Below are 18,793 nucleotides of genomic sequence, written 5' to 3'. Positions count from 1 at the left end.
TTGAACTGGATGATCTCTCTGGTTTCTCTTTCCTGATGGTCCTGTGATGCTTTACAGACTCTGAAGATGTATTTTTTTAAAAAAAATTAGTAGTGTAGTGCTGTGCAAGCCGAACCATCCTAAAATCACTGCCCTTGGCACAGCTTTTATTTGCCTGGCCTGGAGATGGATCACATCAGGGCTCATCAAGTCAAAGGTAGAATCAGTCTATTGCTGCCCTTATTCTGATGGCCACAGATAATGCAGGACAACCACGTAGCCTTGGTTTCATATGCTGTCAGAAGTCTGTATATTCATGTTTATGTTTTTGCTTGTGTAAATTCTTGATATTGAGGTAGGTGTTCTCAGTCTCTGTCCTATGTAGTACCTAACTTTATGATGTGCTCATAAGGGCTCTTTAATGGTATAGAAACATAGGTTAATAGGAATGCATCCTGCTTTGATCTCAAATTTGCATAAAATAATAGTTATTTGGGGGATGAGCATGAGTTTGCTGTTACAGTTCTGGATCTTCAGACTTGATTTGAAATGCTTAGTACAGATTGGAAATGCAGGACATTCTTTTAAACTGTGGTTGGGGGGTTTATTAGATTTAAACTATTTGTCATGAAATACCTAAACTCAAACAAAAATAAATGAATGCATGAGGAAGTGCAAGGAACTAGTGCATATTCTAGATAACGAGCACACTCAGCTGTTGTGGATAAAGAAGTCACTTGAATAGATCTGAATTGACTGTCTGCTGGTTGACTGCAGCACTGCTCTTCCAGTGTGACGGACCATGGTGAAGTGGTACAGCATGTCAAGATTTGGATTTAATACTGGAAATAAAAATACATTATTATTTTACTGAGCTCCACACACAGTGTATTTGGGGAAGGCAAGGAGCATGGATACAAGCTTGTCACTTAGTATGGATTCATATAAGAAAGGAGCTGTTGATAACTTTATATATAACTGTGTCATTTGTTAAATATGATACGCTTCTCACAGCTGCTCCCACAAACAAAATAATTAGTGACCATGAAGTGGCTCTCAAGTATAAATCTTTTAGTGCTCTCATTTGTGGTCTCTATACATTTTAATAATATATAATTTTTTTTTTTTTTTATTTTTTTTTTTTTTTTTTTTTAGTTCTCTAATTAAGCTTTTTATTTCACCTTGTCTGTACCTTCTTTATGCCTCTGAGGACTGTTTGAAGATACAGCGAGACTTGAAAGGTGTCCTATTGACAAAAGGGAATAATGAGTTGGCTCTTAAGTGTGTTCAGTTCATGGTAATTTATAATTAGCTGTGAACTTTCAGTGTTTAATAAAAAAGAAATAGGAAATGACAATTACACAGGACTTTCGCTCTTTGATCACATATATACTGCTTTTCCATTATTACTTACGGCTTTAAAGACCCTCTCTGGATGGCTGTATATTAAGTAATTCATCTTATTTAACACCTCATTGTGAAGCGTATACAATTAATTGATGATATATAGAAATAATGATCCAGTTAATAGAAATTCAGTTGCTGAGAGCTGAGACTAGTTTTCTTTAAAAGTTTTGCGCTTGGTTTTCAGTATTCTTTTCAAGTTTGCTAATGATATATATTTATCTGCCACTTGATCTTCGAAGGCAAAATTGAAATTCAGTTTGTGAGCAAGATAATGAAATCTATACACAGATCTTATACTCCTATGCAGTTAAACAACCAGAAGTGTGGCAGTCTTAATTGTTGCAAGTTTGATACTTCTAAGCTGTTCTTAATAGGGTAGGTTTATAAAGAAACTGTAAAATAACCAAACCACCACAGAAAAACCCAGCAACAAAACCACAAACAGAAAACTCTGGTTTTGTCTTTTATTAAACATGAAATGTGTTTAAACATGTTTAAGTATTGCACATAGTTGAACTGTTGAGTGATCTTGATTTGAAACCTGCTGTAATGGTTGGGCTGGGGGAATGGTGAGTCTAAGCCAGTTTGTTGTTTCCCTAAGGCTAGCAATTTTTGTGCAAATAAAGTTTTGAGGATCAGCATTAGCCTGTATGTGCTGACTTACTTGCTAAGAGAGATTGCTTGGAGAACAAGTCAGAGTGGTTGTCATGTGTTCCAATGTATTGGTTTTGGTAGTGTGACAAGTTTTGAATTAAGTGTATTTGGGAAATAGGGCTCAAATGGGAAATAATTGCCATTAATGAAATAGGGACGAAGAAATAAGTTTAGGATGTGTTACTAGATAGGGCTTATCTTGGTCTGGTAAGTTTGGATGTGAGGCGGTTGAACAGTGCTAAGCATGGAGGCCTTGGGCCCTTTGTGGCTTTGGTGGGGAGATCAGTGGTTTTGCAACCCAGCTACTTAGGTAGGCCAAGTTTGCTTATCCTGACTTAGGCTCAGTCACACCAGAAACCCTAAATGTGATTTGTCGTTATCTGAAGTCCATCATGAGACACAGCAGGATGCCTGAAATATGCTCAACCCCAAAGGAGAGCAATCCCCATTCTGCCCTTGGGGGATGCTTGAAGTCCCCATGAGGCCAGTGGAGAGAGAAGGTTACCGTGCAGCTGCACACCCTCATTTGGTTTCTTAGGTTTGGTGCCAATTCTTTGGTCTTCACAAGCTTGACACCTCCCTGAAATAATAGGACCAGGAATAGAATTTGGCTGAAGGCTGCAACTCTTCTCTTTTATCTGCATCTCCAAATTAGGTCTTTAATTCATCCTGCTAGTAAGTGGCACAACATTCTCTGTTAGTTTAATACATCTCTACAGAGGTACCACCATTGTAGTTTTTTTGTCTTAACATGTGTCTGGTATTTTCCCCTAACTGTGGTTTGTGAATATAGAAGTATCATTTTCATAACATTACATGTGTGCTGTAAGAACTGGGCTTCTCTTGAGGAAATGCTAATTCACACAAATTTATTTTAGTTAGAATATATGATATTGTTTGTATGCAGCTGTCTCATGCTTGCCTTTCTTAATTTTCTCACCATTATATATATATATATTAAAAAAAGACTATTACCTGTATGTATCAAAACCAAGTACACCTAACGTGGGAGTTAGTTTTTGTAATGTAGCTGGCTTTTTTTCCGTATCAGCCTTATTCTTAAAATGTGACTTAACTTTATTAAGTCATTTCTACGCATGTGAACTCAACTTTCATTCACAGCAGTTAATTAATTTGTGAAAGAACACCTGTTTTTTTTCCACAAGTGAAGCCTTTTTCTATTCTGTATTGTTTTGCCTTTTCTGTTCTGTAATGAGTTACTTTGTGTGACAGGTGGGAGATTCAAGAAAGAGATAGTAGTTGATGGACAAAGCTATCTGCTGCTGATTAGAGATGAAGGGGGCCCTCCAGAGGCACAGGTGAGCATTGCGTATGGAGCTTTATCAGCACGGTTTCCTTTTCTTTTATAAAAACCTTCCTTTAAGAGACCTGGCTTTGTTTTGTTCTTTTCTGGATCTTGCTCGTCTTTCTCCTGGGAAAATCTACATATCACCCTCTGGTGAAAAATATTCTGTATAGAAAATACTTGGGATTTCAATGACAATGTGAGGCTGTGTAGTAAAGATAGATAACTTACATGGAATGCCTGATCGATATGCTTCCCCAGGTGGCAAAGTTGCATGTTATAGTCATAAGTTTTCTTCTGAGTTAGAATTTATTAAGCTGTTAAAATACAAAGTAGATGAATGCACAGCAACACACATACTTGTGTACAAATCTTTGCATTTCCTATTGCTTCCACATTTTGCTCCCTGTGCTGTTAAGACTCAACGTTGTGAATTCCCATTCAGCACCATGGAGGATTTCTTACCTGGTGCTTGTATATAGTGTGTTACCTCCTCATCTAGTAGAATGTGACTCATCAGGATTTGCCTTTGAGAAGACACTTGTGGCTTTGTGTGCTTGTTACTCTATTTTGAGTGAAATGAAGCGTTTGCTTAGGTGATGCTTAAATCACCACAGACTTGGCCAGCCTGGCTGCAGGCATCCTCCTTGTCTCCCCTCTACCTCTTCCTACCTAGGCACTAGTGGTGTTTCTCAAGTGTGTTGACTGCTGCTGACCTTGCTTTGCTTGGCTGTTCAGTGGTGGATCAGCTTAAAAAAAAAAAATAAAAAAATCTAGGAGCAGGAACTGTGCTATCGCCAAACAGCTGAACAGGAGCAGTGCCAGCAGCAGCAGCTTGTGTTTCAATGCTCCACTATTGCTCATTAGCTGCAGGAGGATTAGAGCATGGGGGAAGGTGCCCGGACAAAGGAGAAGAGAAAGGAGGTGGAGGAAATGGAGACCAAGAGAGACATCCTGGAAGGAAGTTAAACAAAAAACAAAAAATCAGTGTTGCTGACACATCTGCAGCCGTGTGAGGCAGAAGCCTAAAAGAAGTGCTCTGTTTGAGGCTGTGAATAATTTGGCTGAAGTACACAACAGTTTCCAGGCTCTGATGCTTAGAGAACATTCACTCATATAAAAACATAAAAACTGGAGTTGTAAAGGTACACACAGCAATCTAAATATTTTTCTACCTGAAGAATTGGTTTTGCTGAGTTCATTTGAGCTAACTGCAAACTAATGAAGAGACATGGTGTTTTGCTTTTGATCTATGCTAGGTAATATGGGGGTTTTAATTACCACCGTGGCTGAGATTTGTTCTTCAGCAAATCACGAGGATGGAAAGGTTTAATGTGTTAGTGCTTATTTCACCTTTCAGAAGATGTATTTCACATATAAATTCTCTTTTGGATTTTTTGATATAATTGCAAGTCGTGTGTGTATTAAAGATCTTTAATCTGTTTATTAATTCCTGGAATTAAAAGTTTACTTTGAGTTCATTAATACTTATAACTGTATAATGGGAATGGAATACTAATGAAAGAATAATGTTTACCTCCCACTATTTGCTTATAGGATAAAAAGGGTTGGTTACTTTAGCCTTAAGATTCTGCTTTTTGCAACAGTACAGTATATTTTTGTGTCTAAGTGGGATAGAATTACAACTTCATTAAGTAACGAGCTGAACTGTGGTCTTCCTGGCAATTAAAGGTTTGGGGAGAGCTACCAGGTGATGGCTTCTTTGCTTCAGTTGCAGAGGCTGCAGCTCAGGTTGCAGTTTACTGTCCCCTTCTTTTTGGCAGGAAAGGAGGGAAAACAAACTCACCTGAAGACACACTTTCTGGATCTATGGTGTCTCTCTTTCTTGTCTGAGATTGTTCAAAGGTGAAAAGAATTTTTAAAAAGCTCGTTTCATAGAATGAGCCGGTGATGAGGGGCACTAGCTGCTGCTGCTGCTCAGTTTGTGAATAATGACGTTTTCTTTTGCTCACCAGCTTTGATTTTACTCTTGCTGTTATCTATTACAAATATGGTGGCCTCCTATTGTAAAACCCAATTAACATAGCTATAATGAGCTGTCACGTGCTGCTTTTTTTCTTTTTAATTTAAAACTTTTTTATAATTTGGTTTTGGTTTGGTTTATCTTGAACTGGATCTGCTCAATCCCAGTAGTAAGTCTGAAGGTGGTTTTGTGTATCAGCAGCTGAGTATCCTTCTTACCTTATTTCAATCCATTCCTTACACAGTGGTGTGTATAAGGCATCCTGGATTTCCAGACCTTGTGCATGTTTTCCAAAATATCTTTGTTTTTTTTATATCACAGGTCAGATGTCCTCAAAGGTTAAACTTATTTTAATATAAAATGAGAAATAAGAAATTACTGGAAATATTTTGTGTCTGGAGGAACTTCATTGAACAACCACCCTCATGATTTTTTAAATAATCTTCATTAGAAGGATGCTGCTGCTACACACTGATGAAACCTGAAGAAAATTTAGGCAGACTCTTAGCTTCCCAACTGATGCTTTAAGGATGTTGTAACTGTAAGGAAGAGTTCTTGGCATGATGCTGCTGAGTCCAGTCAGCGAGAACCATTTTATAAGATCACCCCAAACCAAGTCCACTGTACTGATGCTGTCTCCAGTTCTTTGATTAGATCTTGTGGTTTGAATAGTTCTAATACAATAGTGTGGTAGTTGACCTTATTCTGGCAGTAACTGCTGTGTGTGAACAGCCCTGTCGTTACCATCTAGGATACTGTCCTCCTGACTCTTGAAAACGTCAACACATTATTGGCTATTTTTGCACTGTAACCATAAGAGATGATGGAGTATTGGTTTTGAGGTACACTACTGTCACGAATATCCACATTAACTTAAAATATCAGCTAATTTGTCATATGAAAAATAGGCAAGTACTACTAGCTCCTGATTCTGAAAAAGGAAAATTTAATGAGCTCAACAACTTGAGTACATAAAGAGCTTTCCAGATTCATACTGTAGACTCATTTTTTTCCACCTTTGCATATGCCAGCTTGTGATGCCTTACTAAAAGCTGAGATTGTATGAATCTACAAACCTGAGTAAAGCAGTTTAAATGCTGCAAAAGCAGAAACAAAACTGCACAAGTTGGTAAGGCTGAAGTACGGGCTTACAGTGCTAGGCTAGGGGTGTAAAACTCAGCAAAATGTTTCCCAAATGAATCACCTTGAAGCACTCTGTGTGTTTGGTGTGTCCCCAATCTACCTGGCATATTGTAGTAGTAATAAAATAGAGAGTGTGAATACCAATGGCTGAAACTTGTTTCCATTGGTCTAAATTTGGGTAGGAATGGAGTCACTTAGGGAAAACGAAAAGCAGTGAGGTAAGCTTAACTTCAGTCTATTTTTGATGTCCTGTACACATTTACTATTATGTCAAGTGTGTTGAAACAATCTTACTTCACTTGTGAGCTAGAACTTTTTCACTTGCATGGTCACTTAAGGAGCACCTTGCTTTGGCCTCTGTGTGTGCATGTCTTCTAGCAGATTACTGATGCCAGAGAGAATAGTTTGATTTCACACTGAAAGCTGAAGGAGACATCGGGTACTATTTGCTCAGTTAAGGCTGCTTACATAGAGAAGAATTGGAAATCTGAAATTAATGTTTTCAGACATTGATAAAGAAGTGAGAATTACTAGCATTACTTGTAAAACCACAACCATAATACTTGTCCTGGCATTAACAGAAACATCAGCATGCATGCATGTAAAACTCACAGTGGGGAAATAATACACTAAGTAGGGCACTCAAGTGCCTAGAGACAAGAGTTTTTCTGCCTTCACAAATGCAGAAATCTGAGGTTGTAATGTTTCCTTTTACTGTGAGTCAAAACCAGTGTGCACTGATAGTTGGGCTTGTAACATCATGTACCAGTGAAGAAGAGATGTGGTTGTGAGTGTGGGGAAAAACCTTTGTGTATCCCAAATCTCCATCACTTGCAAAGTGATGAAATTCATCATTTTAGAAATGTATGCCACTTTTAAGGCCTTTGTTATTTCACTTACAAAATTTCACTGATGTGTATTTCCCTCCAAGTAAGGTAAGAATGTTTTTATTTTCTTATTTTCCTCTTCACTGCTTTTCTCATAGTATGCCTTTTCCATTTTTATTCTGCAGTTTGCCATGTGGGTGGATGCTGTTATATTTGTCTTCAGCTTGGAAGATGAAATCAGCTTCCAGACTGTTTACCACTACTACAGCCGTATGGCTAACTATCGTAACACTAGTGAAATTCCAATGGTACTAGTGGGAACCCAGGGTAAGTGCAGTCTTGATTTGTGAATGTATTTTAGTGACCATATAGAGTGTTCCAAACTGGCAAAGCCATGTCCTGTCCTTTTTTTCTCTCTTGCATCGACACTGCTGCTCATGTGATGCTGAAGCTCATGGATATGTGGCAGTTGATCATCAGGGTGGTGGTGTGCCTTGGGCTTTCTTGGCTGGCTTGCTGTGGGGCTGTGGCATCACAAGGTCTGCTTTGAGATGGGAGTCAAATGTCCTTGCAGCATGCTTGAGAGAGGGAGTGTAGGACTTTGGAAATGGTGACTTGCAAGAATATTTAAAAACATATTTTCAGTGCTTGCTAGAAACAGTAGTTTTCTTGATCAGCAGGGAGATGCTGGTGTTGAATCTGAGCAGTACTAGTTCTGTAATGAAGTCCTGAAGTCAAACTGGTTTCTGTTAGCTTGGCTGTCTAGAAATGATCAGTACTCTGGCATTCTTAAGAGGCAGATGGATCAAAGACCAAAACTTCCAAAAGTGTGTTAAGCAGAACTGAATCATGTCCCTGTTTAGTGTCTCAGGAAGACTACTCTTTAAATCAAATAGATATGCAGCTTTTTGCAACCCCCTGCCAGCCTACCCCCCAATTCTGTTTTTCAAAAATGCCTTCTGGAGCAGCAGCTATGGGGAAGTGTGGCAAGTGAAAGGTACCAGCAATAGTTCAGTTTCTTTTGCATCTGAGTTGTCTTTTGGATATTTCCTGCCTTGTATGGCCAGTGCATTCCATTAATGTTTCAGCAGTTTTCCATACTGTGCTTGGTTTGCTATGGGGAGTAGGTACACAACAGTTGAGGCTGCTCTGCACCTAGCCATGTAGATGTCCTTGTCATAATTCTTACCAAATACGAGGCACTTTCAGAGGTGCCCAACTTCAGATTTCTTACTTTACAGAGCTGCTGTTTTGGAAGCACAGTACAGACATTTTTGTGAGTTCCTTCCCACTGAAACACTTCTTTCCAAGTGTTTTAGGTGTAAGCCACTGTCTTTGGTGTTGCTGAAGCTTTCCACTGCTTTCTCAGCTTATTCTTTTGTCAGCCTTGTGGTCAGAGGACAGTTTTGCTTTCCCCTGCCTGCCTGCAGAGCTGTGCCACCAGGGCAGCACGGAAGGAGGAATTGCAACCGGGCTGTAGGGTGGAAACAGATGATAAAAAATGAAAAGGGAAGTAGGTACACAAAAACTCCTAGAGTAGCAGAAACTACAGCCAAAAAAGCAGAAATGAACTGCTTTGAAAGGCCATGCTGTCAGCTTAAACTGAGGTTGGAAAAGGAGAGGGGGGACATTTCCCTGAGGTGTTTTTTCTTTATGCACTTCTGACACTTTGGGGTATAGTTTTTCATCTTATTCTTGTTTTTATCAGAAAGGGATTTGTTTTTTCAAAGTTCATTTTCTGTTGCAACACTGATGCAAAGGGCTTTTTAAAAAATGTGGCTAAAGATGCATATACTGCTAATTCTGGGAGTAACCATCAGAAAAAAAATACAGCTTTTTGGCTATGTTGACTGTCAAACGATGCAGTGAAATTAAATACATGAAAAATACAAATACATCTGTTGAAAATATATTTGAAATATACTTGTTTGACATCCAGCTTGTTGGTTTTGACTGATATTCTTGAAATGCACTGTGAAATGAAACCTCTCCCAAAATGTTAGCACTTGCCTGATGCTACTGGATGTTCTCCTCTGCCTCATCTGTGGTGGACCAGACTGTAGCACTGAATTTGCTTCAGAAGTCAAACTTTTTGAAATCCTGGTGTTGCATATCAAATTCTTTCTGGCTAAATGTTTTCAGCGCCCTCTGCTGATTAAGATAAATCTGCTGTTAGCTTTCTAAGTAGCTGCTCTGTTTTTATTAATTAGACCTTGTGAGAAGGTAATGATAACATCAGTTGAGGTATGGTCATGTCATGCCCAGAACCCAACCTCAAATACAGCATTGCAGTAGTCACTAACTTAATGCTCATGTTAAAGCGATGCCTTTTTTTCTGAAGAATGGTGGTAGTTTTGCTTACCACAGAAAGTAGCAGAGTTTTAGGAAAACTTTCTGAGCAGCTGCTGAAATTGGTGCCTGTCATGGTGACTAGGTGGTAGCTGCAGAGTTTTGTAGAATAGGTTGTACTGCTGTCTCAGCTTCTCGACTTTTTTTGCTAGAGCTGAGAATTACCATGATACTCCTGGAAAAAAGAAGTGCTATTTAAGATTGCTTCATAAATTATAACCTTTGTGGAGTTCTTCTCTGTGATGAGTAGCAATGAGGAAACTTCTTAATCCGTTATCAGTGTGGTTGTTTTTCTTCTGGTATAAGAGTTTGTGCAGCTCCTATGAATAAGCTCTAGAAATAGGAGTTAAAAAGCACACTTAAACAGTAGATCTTGCAGAGGTACAAAGTATTGTTATTTATTTAGAAAAATACTGGTTTTATTGGTTGTGCAGTATGTTCACACAAGGTCTCATGAGTGCCTTCACATCAAGGTTTGAGACTCAGTCATTTACAATGAGTTTCCTGGATCCAGTCTTAGCTGTGACTTGGAAGTCAGGTCAGCAGTGCAACCTGTGAATATATGAAAAATCTCCATTTCTTGTTAAGCTGGCAAGTTTCTGCCTTGACCGAGGCTTAGTGTGTGCCGTGGGGTCAGGGCTGAGGTTTTGCAACGTACTGTCAAAGTTGGCTCTCTGTGCTTGAGCAAAACACTGAGAGAACTAGTCTAAAAAATGGGAAGGACCAAATAAAGCACACATGAGGAACTGAGGAAAGAGCTGGACTCTAGATTTTTAGCAGCATGATAATTGCAGTCCTCTATAGCTTTATTATTTCTTTTCTGTCATCGTGATCCCCACCCCTCCCACCCCTGGTTGTCTTAGTGTTGGCTAGCTTGTTTTAGGGGTTTATTTTAAGAAAAGCATTTCTCTTCCAAATATAACACTTTCTCCAAGTGTTGCAGTAATACCTGGAACCATTTCTCCTCCCATGCCATTGTTTCTTTACTGAAGATGTTCTTGTCTATATAAGCATGTTATGTTAAGTGCTTCACACTCTACAGGTGAATATTACTTGTAAGCCAGTGCTGGTATCTTTTGAGTCATAAAAATAATTTAACAATTTATAATCATCAACAATTTGCCTTTCTAAGTGTGTTTTACTTACTCAGAGCTCATGTTCTTTCGTGTGCTTGTGTATATTTTGCAGTTAGTGACCTAAATATATTTTTAAGGTAACCAAAAACTATTTTAGGTGTTTTCCTGAGTTTTTAGGATCAATCAGTATGCCGGTGATTCTACCAACAAAGTATAAAGCTGGAGTTAAACACACCCCTGTTGTTTTCTAAAAATTCGGAGTTGTTTCATGGTTTGTACTTAAATTCACTGCTTGGGTACTGATAATTGTAAGATGATGTTTTCAAATTATATTTAAATGAGGTTTTTTTTTTTTCCCTGCTGTTGCTGTAGATGCTATCAGTTCCAGTAATCCACGTGTCATAGACGATGCCAGAGCGAGGAAGTTATCGAATGATCTCAAGAGATGCACTTACTATGAAACCTGTGCTACTTATGGACTCAATGTGGAGAGAGTCTTCCAAGACGGTAAGGATTACTTTTTTTTACCAGCATATAACACAGTACTGTAGCTGGGTTTTTTTAAATAACCATGAATGTCTGGTAGTTCAGGTACTTGGCCTGTTTTGCAAGTGTTCCTTAATGTTTAGTTAAAGAAAATGCTCGTTTTTAGGGATTTTAGTCTTAAGTAGAGGCTTCATTATGCTGAACATGGCACGTGCATGGTATTGTGTTCTCTACCAGCACCTTTAGTTAAGCACCTTAAGCTGCTTTATTTAGTCTTCATTTATTTTTCAGTTTTCTTTGGTGTGCTTACTTTATTTTAGCAGTTTTCTTTGTTTTGGTTTAGTGCTTCTAGAGATGTTGAGAGGCTATTTGTGTAAAGTAGTTGAAAATTGTCTTCCACATCTGAGAAAGTGGAATAAATTGAGAAAATTGATAGGAATAGGGTAATCATGAGCAGTAACTCATGATATTTGTGGAGCGCTAGAAGTTGACAGTCCTGTGAGGGTGTTTAGAAGTAAAGTTGGCTGCTTACTGGTGATTTAAAACACCCTTAGCACCCGTGTGCTAGTTTGCCTTGTAGGAGCTACTTGGGATCATTGTGTACTGTCTCAAAAAAAAACCAAAACAACAAACCCAAGCCAAAAACAACCAGTAAGTGTTTTCGGACCGTCTGTAACTATTTTGGTATGGTTATGCCTTGGGAGGACTTCTGTGGCTGGAGAAACGATGCTGAGCTTGGTTTTTGCGGTATGAGATGGGCTTTGTGCACCCTCTAGTGGGAACTCAGCCGGGTGTCCTGGGGCTTTGCTGTCTTCTAACCGTGGCTGTCTAGGGGCTGGACATCTCGGCCCGTGGTCACAGCAGTTCTTCTGCGTATAAGAAACCTTCTTAATCGTGCTGAAATAACTTCTCACAGCTCCCTAGTTCTGCAGGGGTTTTTGTTGCCAGCTTTTCATTGCAAAGACGAGCACTGTCTGTGGTTATGTGAGACAGTGTCAGATCAGTACCTATCAGAGATGTGTCCAAAGACAGCTAAAATTAAAAGAAGAAATGGAAAACATTCAATTTTTTAAATGGAAACAAGAAAGCAAACATTCACATTTCTAAATGAAAAATACTGATGTACACTGCACTAGGTTTAATTGCAAATAAGGGTGTTTTTACCGATCCTGTTGGTAGGATTTCAGAGGAGAGCACTTGAAGCTGTGTCTTTGTGCTTTGCTCACTGTATCTTTGTGCCTTGCTCACTGTTTTCTCTTGAACTAGTTGCAGAAATTACTATTTTCACTGCCTAAATTTTCTACGTTGAATATGAGTTTCAAAGAACCATTAGTGGTTTTTGTTAGTACATTTATTTTTGAGTGCTAGTTATAGTTAGGTTTATAATTTTATATACTCCAAGTCAAGGTGTTTGTGGATCTTTGTGAAGTCAACTTTCTTTTTTCCCCCTCTGGGACTTTTTGAGAGAGAAGTCTCTTCACAAAAAGCTAGTGTGAACTTAGAAGCTTCCAGGAAGCTTCTTTGTGTGTCTGCTAGATTTCAGTAGTAACTAGAAAGAATTTATGAACACCGTGTTTTTAAAAAATATTGAGGTTTTGTTTTACCTACATAAAAATATTGAGGTTTTGTTTTACTTACATGGCAGTCAACCAACTATTTAATATTTGCCAACCAATAGGGTTAGGAATGCTTCTGTATAAATGTGTTAGAGTTGCCAGATATGTCTGGGACCAAATCCAATTCCTTATAATTTTTGCTGTTTATTTCAGCAGGAAACAAAGCAACTTCTTAACCTCGTTAAATGAGGGGGGATGTGAATGAACCCTGCAAGTTGTTAATAGGGAGCACTAGATTAAATGACACTTGGTTTATGCAACTCCAGGACTTTTGGGTTGAATATAGGATTAACGATGGTTTTTTAGTGGCTTTTTCAGGGGGTTCATATAGTCTATAAACAGACCTGTGAAGGGCAAGGGATAGAAATGCAGAAGTTTGAAGAGAACTTGTAAATTATCTTTCCTTTAGAAAAAGGGTGTGACTTACCATTGGACTGTACATCAGGAGGGTGACTTCGTGGGAGATAAGCAGGATCCTGGCACCAGCCAGGGCTGTAGGTGCTGGCTATATCACCATTGCTTTAATAACTATCAATGCTGAGTAATCCTTTGACTAATGACAATAGCTTTGTTTCTTTTACCTTTTCAGTAAAGAATAGGTTATATCTTCTGTGAAATTGCATTCAGTAGGAAATAAAAGGTGGTATCATGAAATGCATGCTAGTTTTACACACATACTCCAATTTTCTTTTAACTTCTTTGATAGGCTTGAAAGGTAAAAATGTATACAATCACACCTGATGTAATTTAGTAAAATTCCCTACAACGGCTTGTGGCTTGACATGGCTGGCACATCAACTGTAGAACATTTTATTGCTTTGTGAGGCTGTGTGCAGCCAGTGTATTACCTTGCTGGCAGAATTCTCCTTGGTGTAGCTGCTTCTCTGAAGCTGCTGTTAAACTGTGGTGGCTCTTCCTCATCTTATACTAAAGGAATTGGGCCCCCTCTTCAACAAGGGAGCCAAACATCTGCCTGGTTGCATGACTTAGACCCCATACCCATGGTTTAGTATTTAATTTTAAAAACGGAAGGGAATTCTGCAGTATGTCCTTCTGAGGGAATGCCTCTTCGGTCTCCCTGAAGGGACTTCTAAGCCCTGTTTGCTCAAAAGCAGGTAGCACACAACATTGCCTAATAACTTCTTTTTGTGTTCAGGTCCTCTCCAGAATTAATGGAGCTGTTTGTCCAACATCAGAAAGTCTAGTCTGACTTGAAAAAACACTTCTTGATATAAATATTGTCAATGAACAAGGAAAAGAAAGGATGAAAGGGAGGGAAGGACAGGCTAAGTAGAGGTCTTCACATACTAAGCTCTTAAGAATTTTGAGGAAACGCTGAGTCAGTGCCAGCAACCTTCATAAGTTTAACTTGTGTTTTTCAGTGAACTTGAAAGGGGTGCAGACCAATTGCTGGAATTCATTTAATAGACAAATGGATAAGACATTGACATAAGACAACGGATAGACAAATGGATAAGACTATGAGGAACGGCTGAAGGAACTGGGATTGTTTAGTCTGGAGAAGAGAAGGCTGAGGGGAGACCTTACCACCCTCTACAGCTACCTGAAAGGAAGCTGCAGAGAGTTGGGTTTGAGCCTCTTTAGCCTAGTAGAAAGTGACAGGACAAGAGGGAATGGCCTCAGGTTGCACCAGGGTAAGTTCAGACTAGATATTAGGAAGCATTTCTTTACAGAACAGGTTGTTAGGCGTGGGAATGGGCTGCCCAGGGAGGTGGTGGAGTCCCCATCCCTGGAGGTGTTCAAGAGTAGTAGGGTCGATTTAGAGCTTAAGGATATGCTGTTGGTGGGAACTGTGCTAGGTGAACGGTTGGACTAGATGATCTCCAGGGTCCTTTCCAACCTTGATGATTCTGTGATTCTGTGACAAGTTTTTTTATTGTGTGTAGCTGAAAAAAAAATAGTTGTTGACAAGTTAGTAGCTGTATGCAAGACATGGAGCTACTATATTATATAAAACCACTTTATGTTTATTGAAATTGTTTCTAGACTTGCTGGATGGGCATATGTTCTTGGGATTTAGGTACAGGATATAATCACTATTATATTCCTATATATTATATAGGTGGTGCTTGGTGTTTCGATGCTCCAAGTGTTTGCTTTGGTAGGTCTGTGGGAGTGTTTCAGTGGGTTGATCAAGGTCTCACAGCTTTTGCTGGCTTCTAACTTTGAACGCCTCACTTATTTTAAAATTTTCAGATAATGTTGATTGCAATGGGTAGGGTTTTCTTTTTTTTTTTGAAAATGTGGATATTGCAGTGGCTGCAGTAGGCGAAACTGGGTTTGGTTTAGTCATGTTAGCTTTAGTGCTCTCGTTTTGCACACAATGACTCCTGTTTTAATGAAGTCAAACACTGTGCAGTGGTTTTCCTTAGCTAGAACTTTCATACAGAATTTATGGTCCAAATGCACCTTGTTCTTCCTTTCCTCCTTCTGTTTTCAGAACTTCTAATTGCCAGTGATTTGGTAAACCTGAAACTGTCTGTAAACTTCCATTGTCCAAACCCCTGTTACCAGTCCAAGTTACAGCAGACTTCTCTTTAACATACCAATTACTAGTTTTGTTACAAAAGATGCTGTTTTACAAGCTTTTTCTAGAATCTTGTTTCTGTTTTCTGCCTTGATGAGACATAGACCTACCTTTCAGAGGAAGAAATTGGAAATGGCATTGAAGGGCCTTTTACTCCTTTATTGCTTATACGTTAGAAATTACATTTCTAATTTTTCCCCTACAAGCATCCACTGAACTCTGTTAGTGGTCACCTATTATGATTTTTGTCTATTTTAACTCATTTCCTATTTTTCCCACAGTTGAGTGGTAGAAGAATTTAATTTGAGTGGTTCTCGTTATGAAAATGCTACTTTAGTCTTTCCTTAAATCCAAATACATTGTTTACAGTGCTTTGTTACAGTTGATAACCTCAGTATTGACTGTAAGAGAGTATAGAATAATTTGGGTTGGAAAAGACCTCTAAGATCGAGTCCGTGTGCTTATCCTTTTTAATATGAACACTGCATTACAACAATATTTCACTTCTATCTGCAGAAACTTTTTATGAAGGCTGATAGTAGTTAATGTACATCTGTGTGGTTTCGGATAACTTTTTTAATGCTTTAAGAAGCTGAAAACTGTAATTTGTAAACAGTAGTTACCAGGATGGTTATTCTTAGTCCCTTGGAATGTGCATCTGATGTACTACTTGTTTTCTGTTATCCTAATAATAATTTACAAATTAAACTGTTTTGATAGTCTCATAGGGCTTTTAATTTCCTAAGTGCAATAAGTGTTCAGGCATTCTATGATGTGATGTTCAGATGTTTTGTGTAAAAATTTGTACTCTAAAGTGAAGTAGGATTTTGAACATTTTAAAGGGCTGGTTTTAACCTTTAGCATTGTCCCACTTGGGTTTAATCTCTGATGCTGTTTGATATTGGAGCTGCACGAGCAGGTCCTGAATTTCAGTCCAAAATTAAAAATTCCAAATTCCAGGGGATTAACAATGTGCCCAACAATGGAGGATAGTAAATTCTTTTTTAGCTTTCCATATTTGGAATTGGGAATTGTCAGATAGGGGAATGATGTTTTAAAAATAAGATCAAATACTAATATGATCCATTTCCAAATAAGAAAATTGTGGGGGTTTTTTTTCCTTGCTTATCAGAATGGATTTTATCAATGAGATTAGAAATGATTAATATTTCTTGTCAGCACAGTATTGTGCACTGCCCCAGGATGCCTTTTTAATGATTTTAGCCTTCTTGAATTAGCTTGATGTACCATTAATGCATAAGAATTGCTTTATTTTTGTTCATGATGTATTCATAATTGGACGCCTTTCCCTGCTTTATGTCTAGATTTTCTTTGACCCATTTAACTGTGTGCTCTGCAGTTCTCTGACGTCACAGAGGAGAAGTAAATGTTCATGTATTTAGGGGATGAAATTTTATCATCAATGTAGCTTGCATCACTCGGTGTGAAACAAAATCTCATTTTGATTGTCTGTTACTGTAGCTTAGTAGTTCAGTTATATACCTGCTAGTGATGAAAATAGAAGATATTTACATCTTTCATCATAAACTTTCAGTGTGGACATCCTTTATAATGCTGTGGTTACTTCTGTAACTGTATGTGTATGACAAAATGCTGAAAACATCCTGATTAGTCATGTTAGTATTGTAATTAAAAATTCTGAATTTGGGGGAGATTAAGCCTATCTTAAAGAGTTTGCAGTCTGATCCACTTGTATAGTTAGGAATACATAGAACTGTGTTTCTTCTATGTGTGTATATCTAGATGTTACTGATGAACCTTGTTGAGAAGGGATTTCTGCAGTGTCAGTATAGTGCCTTCTGTTAAGGTGCTGTTAGGCACGCTACATCCTGTAAAGATGCACTTGGTGGAAGATTTTTGATGCCACTTGTTTGTCTCGGATACCATGGATGGCATTGCTTCTGCCCTGCCATGTCTGTCTTAGGAAAAATGCATTTGTTAGGGTTGGGGTTTATTTAGGCTTGGGGTTTGGTTTTTAGTATTTGGGCATGTGTTGTAAACAAGGGAGAAAAATCCAATACTCCATTCTGTTGTGCATGCAGTAGGGTATATGTATCTGTTACCTGAGTTGTCAAGCACGATTTGGGATGTTTTACCTAGTATGGGTGGCTGTAACACAAATTTTGAAATAAAAATGCCCCAAATAGCAATAAACCTATGAATATTGAGGCAGGAGTTACAGGTATATAATGGCAGAGGCCATTGCTGCCTCAGAGTTTGGACCTATGGCTCTGGTCTTGTGCTGTGGCTGTTGGTTTTGGATGCTTGATTTGCAAATGAAACTCATCATTTATTGTGTCCATTGTGTGTAAACAGAAATATTTTATTTCCATATCCAGATCCAAACAATATTTCTAATGTTAGGTTGAACAACTGTGTCTAAAAGAGGTACCTTGAAGTACAAATTCTCTGTGGAGGGATGGAAGATGACAAATGAATCCTTCTACCGCCAGATTGCGAGGAAAGGCTGTCACTTGTTATCAGTATTATCAAGTCAGCTTTTGTAGCTCTATTTTCATTAGGAAATGCTAATTAGTCTAATAGGAAGTAAATAAAGTCTTAGTTGTATTCTGCTGACAGGTCCTTGAGGAAGAGGCAGTATTCACTGTTGAACTGGGTATGGCCCAAAGGCTGCTTCAGTTTGGGAGTGGGAGGCTGGAGCCATGGGGACCCGAACATGGTGTGGAGCTGGGGAGCAGGTCCCCTTGCTCCTGGAGACACCTCGATTTGGGGAAGGGACAGCGGTGACCATGTGGAGAGCATCCGGAGTGATGGGCCACTCTGGCTACTCACTGGTTAAGCTAGTCAGAGACGGACTGGTTCCGCATTACTTAAGCTAGTCAGAAACGGATTTATTCCTTACTAGTTAGGCTAGTTAGAAATGGACTGGTTCTGTGTTAGTTAGGCTAGACAGAGCTTGACTGGTTCCGTGTTAGGCAATCAGAGCTGGGCTGGTTCTGTGTTAGGCTAGTCAGAGCTGGACCGATTCTGCATTAGTTAGGCTAGTCAGAGCTGGACCGATTCTGCGTTAGTTAGGCTAGTCAGAGCTGGGCCGGTTCTGCGTTAGTTAGGCTAGTCAGAGCTGGGCCGGTTCTGAGTTAGTTAGGCTAGTCAGAGCTGGGCCGGCTCTGTGTTAGTTAGGCTAGTCAGAGCTGGGCCAGTTCTGTGTGCGTTAGTTAGGCTAGTCAGAGCTGGGCCGGTTCTGTGTGCGTTAGGCTAGTCAGAGCTGGACTGGATCAGCCTGGTAAAACTTTGACACACTCCTCCGTGCTGCAGCAGTCCTGGGAAGCAAATCTTTTTGGTTGTATTATGTCCAGGTATTGGTATTTTACTTATTTTTTTTAAGAAGGAGAAATAAAAGGGATGTAGTTTTTGCCCTTAGTCTCCGGTTGAGGCC

The 18,793-nt window shown here is 39.0% G+C and overlaps 1 protein-coding gene across 10 annotated transcripts in view; it reads left to right on the top strand.

The window, feature by feature from the left end:
- Positions 1-18,793, top strand: part of AGAP1 (ArfGAP with GTPase domain, ankyrin repeat and PH domain 1) — a 355,685-nt gene that overhangs the window by 115,860 nt on the left and 221,032 nt on the right. For 9 of the 10 annotated variants that reach the window (XM_026852146.1, XM_026852141.1, XM_026852139.1 and 6 more), the window contains 3 exons: positions 3,274-3,359; positions 7,486-7,627; positions 11,098-11,232. In XM_026852146.1, coding sequence (XP_026707947.1) covers positions 3,274-3,359; positions 7,486-7,627; positions 11,098-11,232 — 363 coding nt within the window. Of the gene's footprint in view, positions 1-3,273; positions 3,360-6,659; positions 6,692-7,485; positions 7,628-11,097; positions 11,233-18,793 lie in introns of those variants that run through there. The other variant, XM_026852147.1, reaches the window with a different exon arrangement.

This window comes from Athene cunicularia, assembly GCF_003259725.1.
Source record: "Athene cunicularia isolate RWA chromosome 7 unlocalized genomic scaffold, athCun1 chr7_part1, whole genome shotgun sequence".
NCBI classification, from domain to species: Eukaryota; Metazoa; Chordata; class Aves; order Strigiformes; family Strigidae; genus Athene; species Athene cunicularia.
Note: the sequence above shows the minus strand (reverse complement) of the source record. Positions and strands in the feature narration are given on the sequence as shown.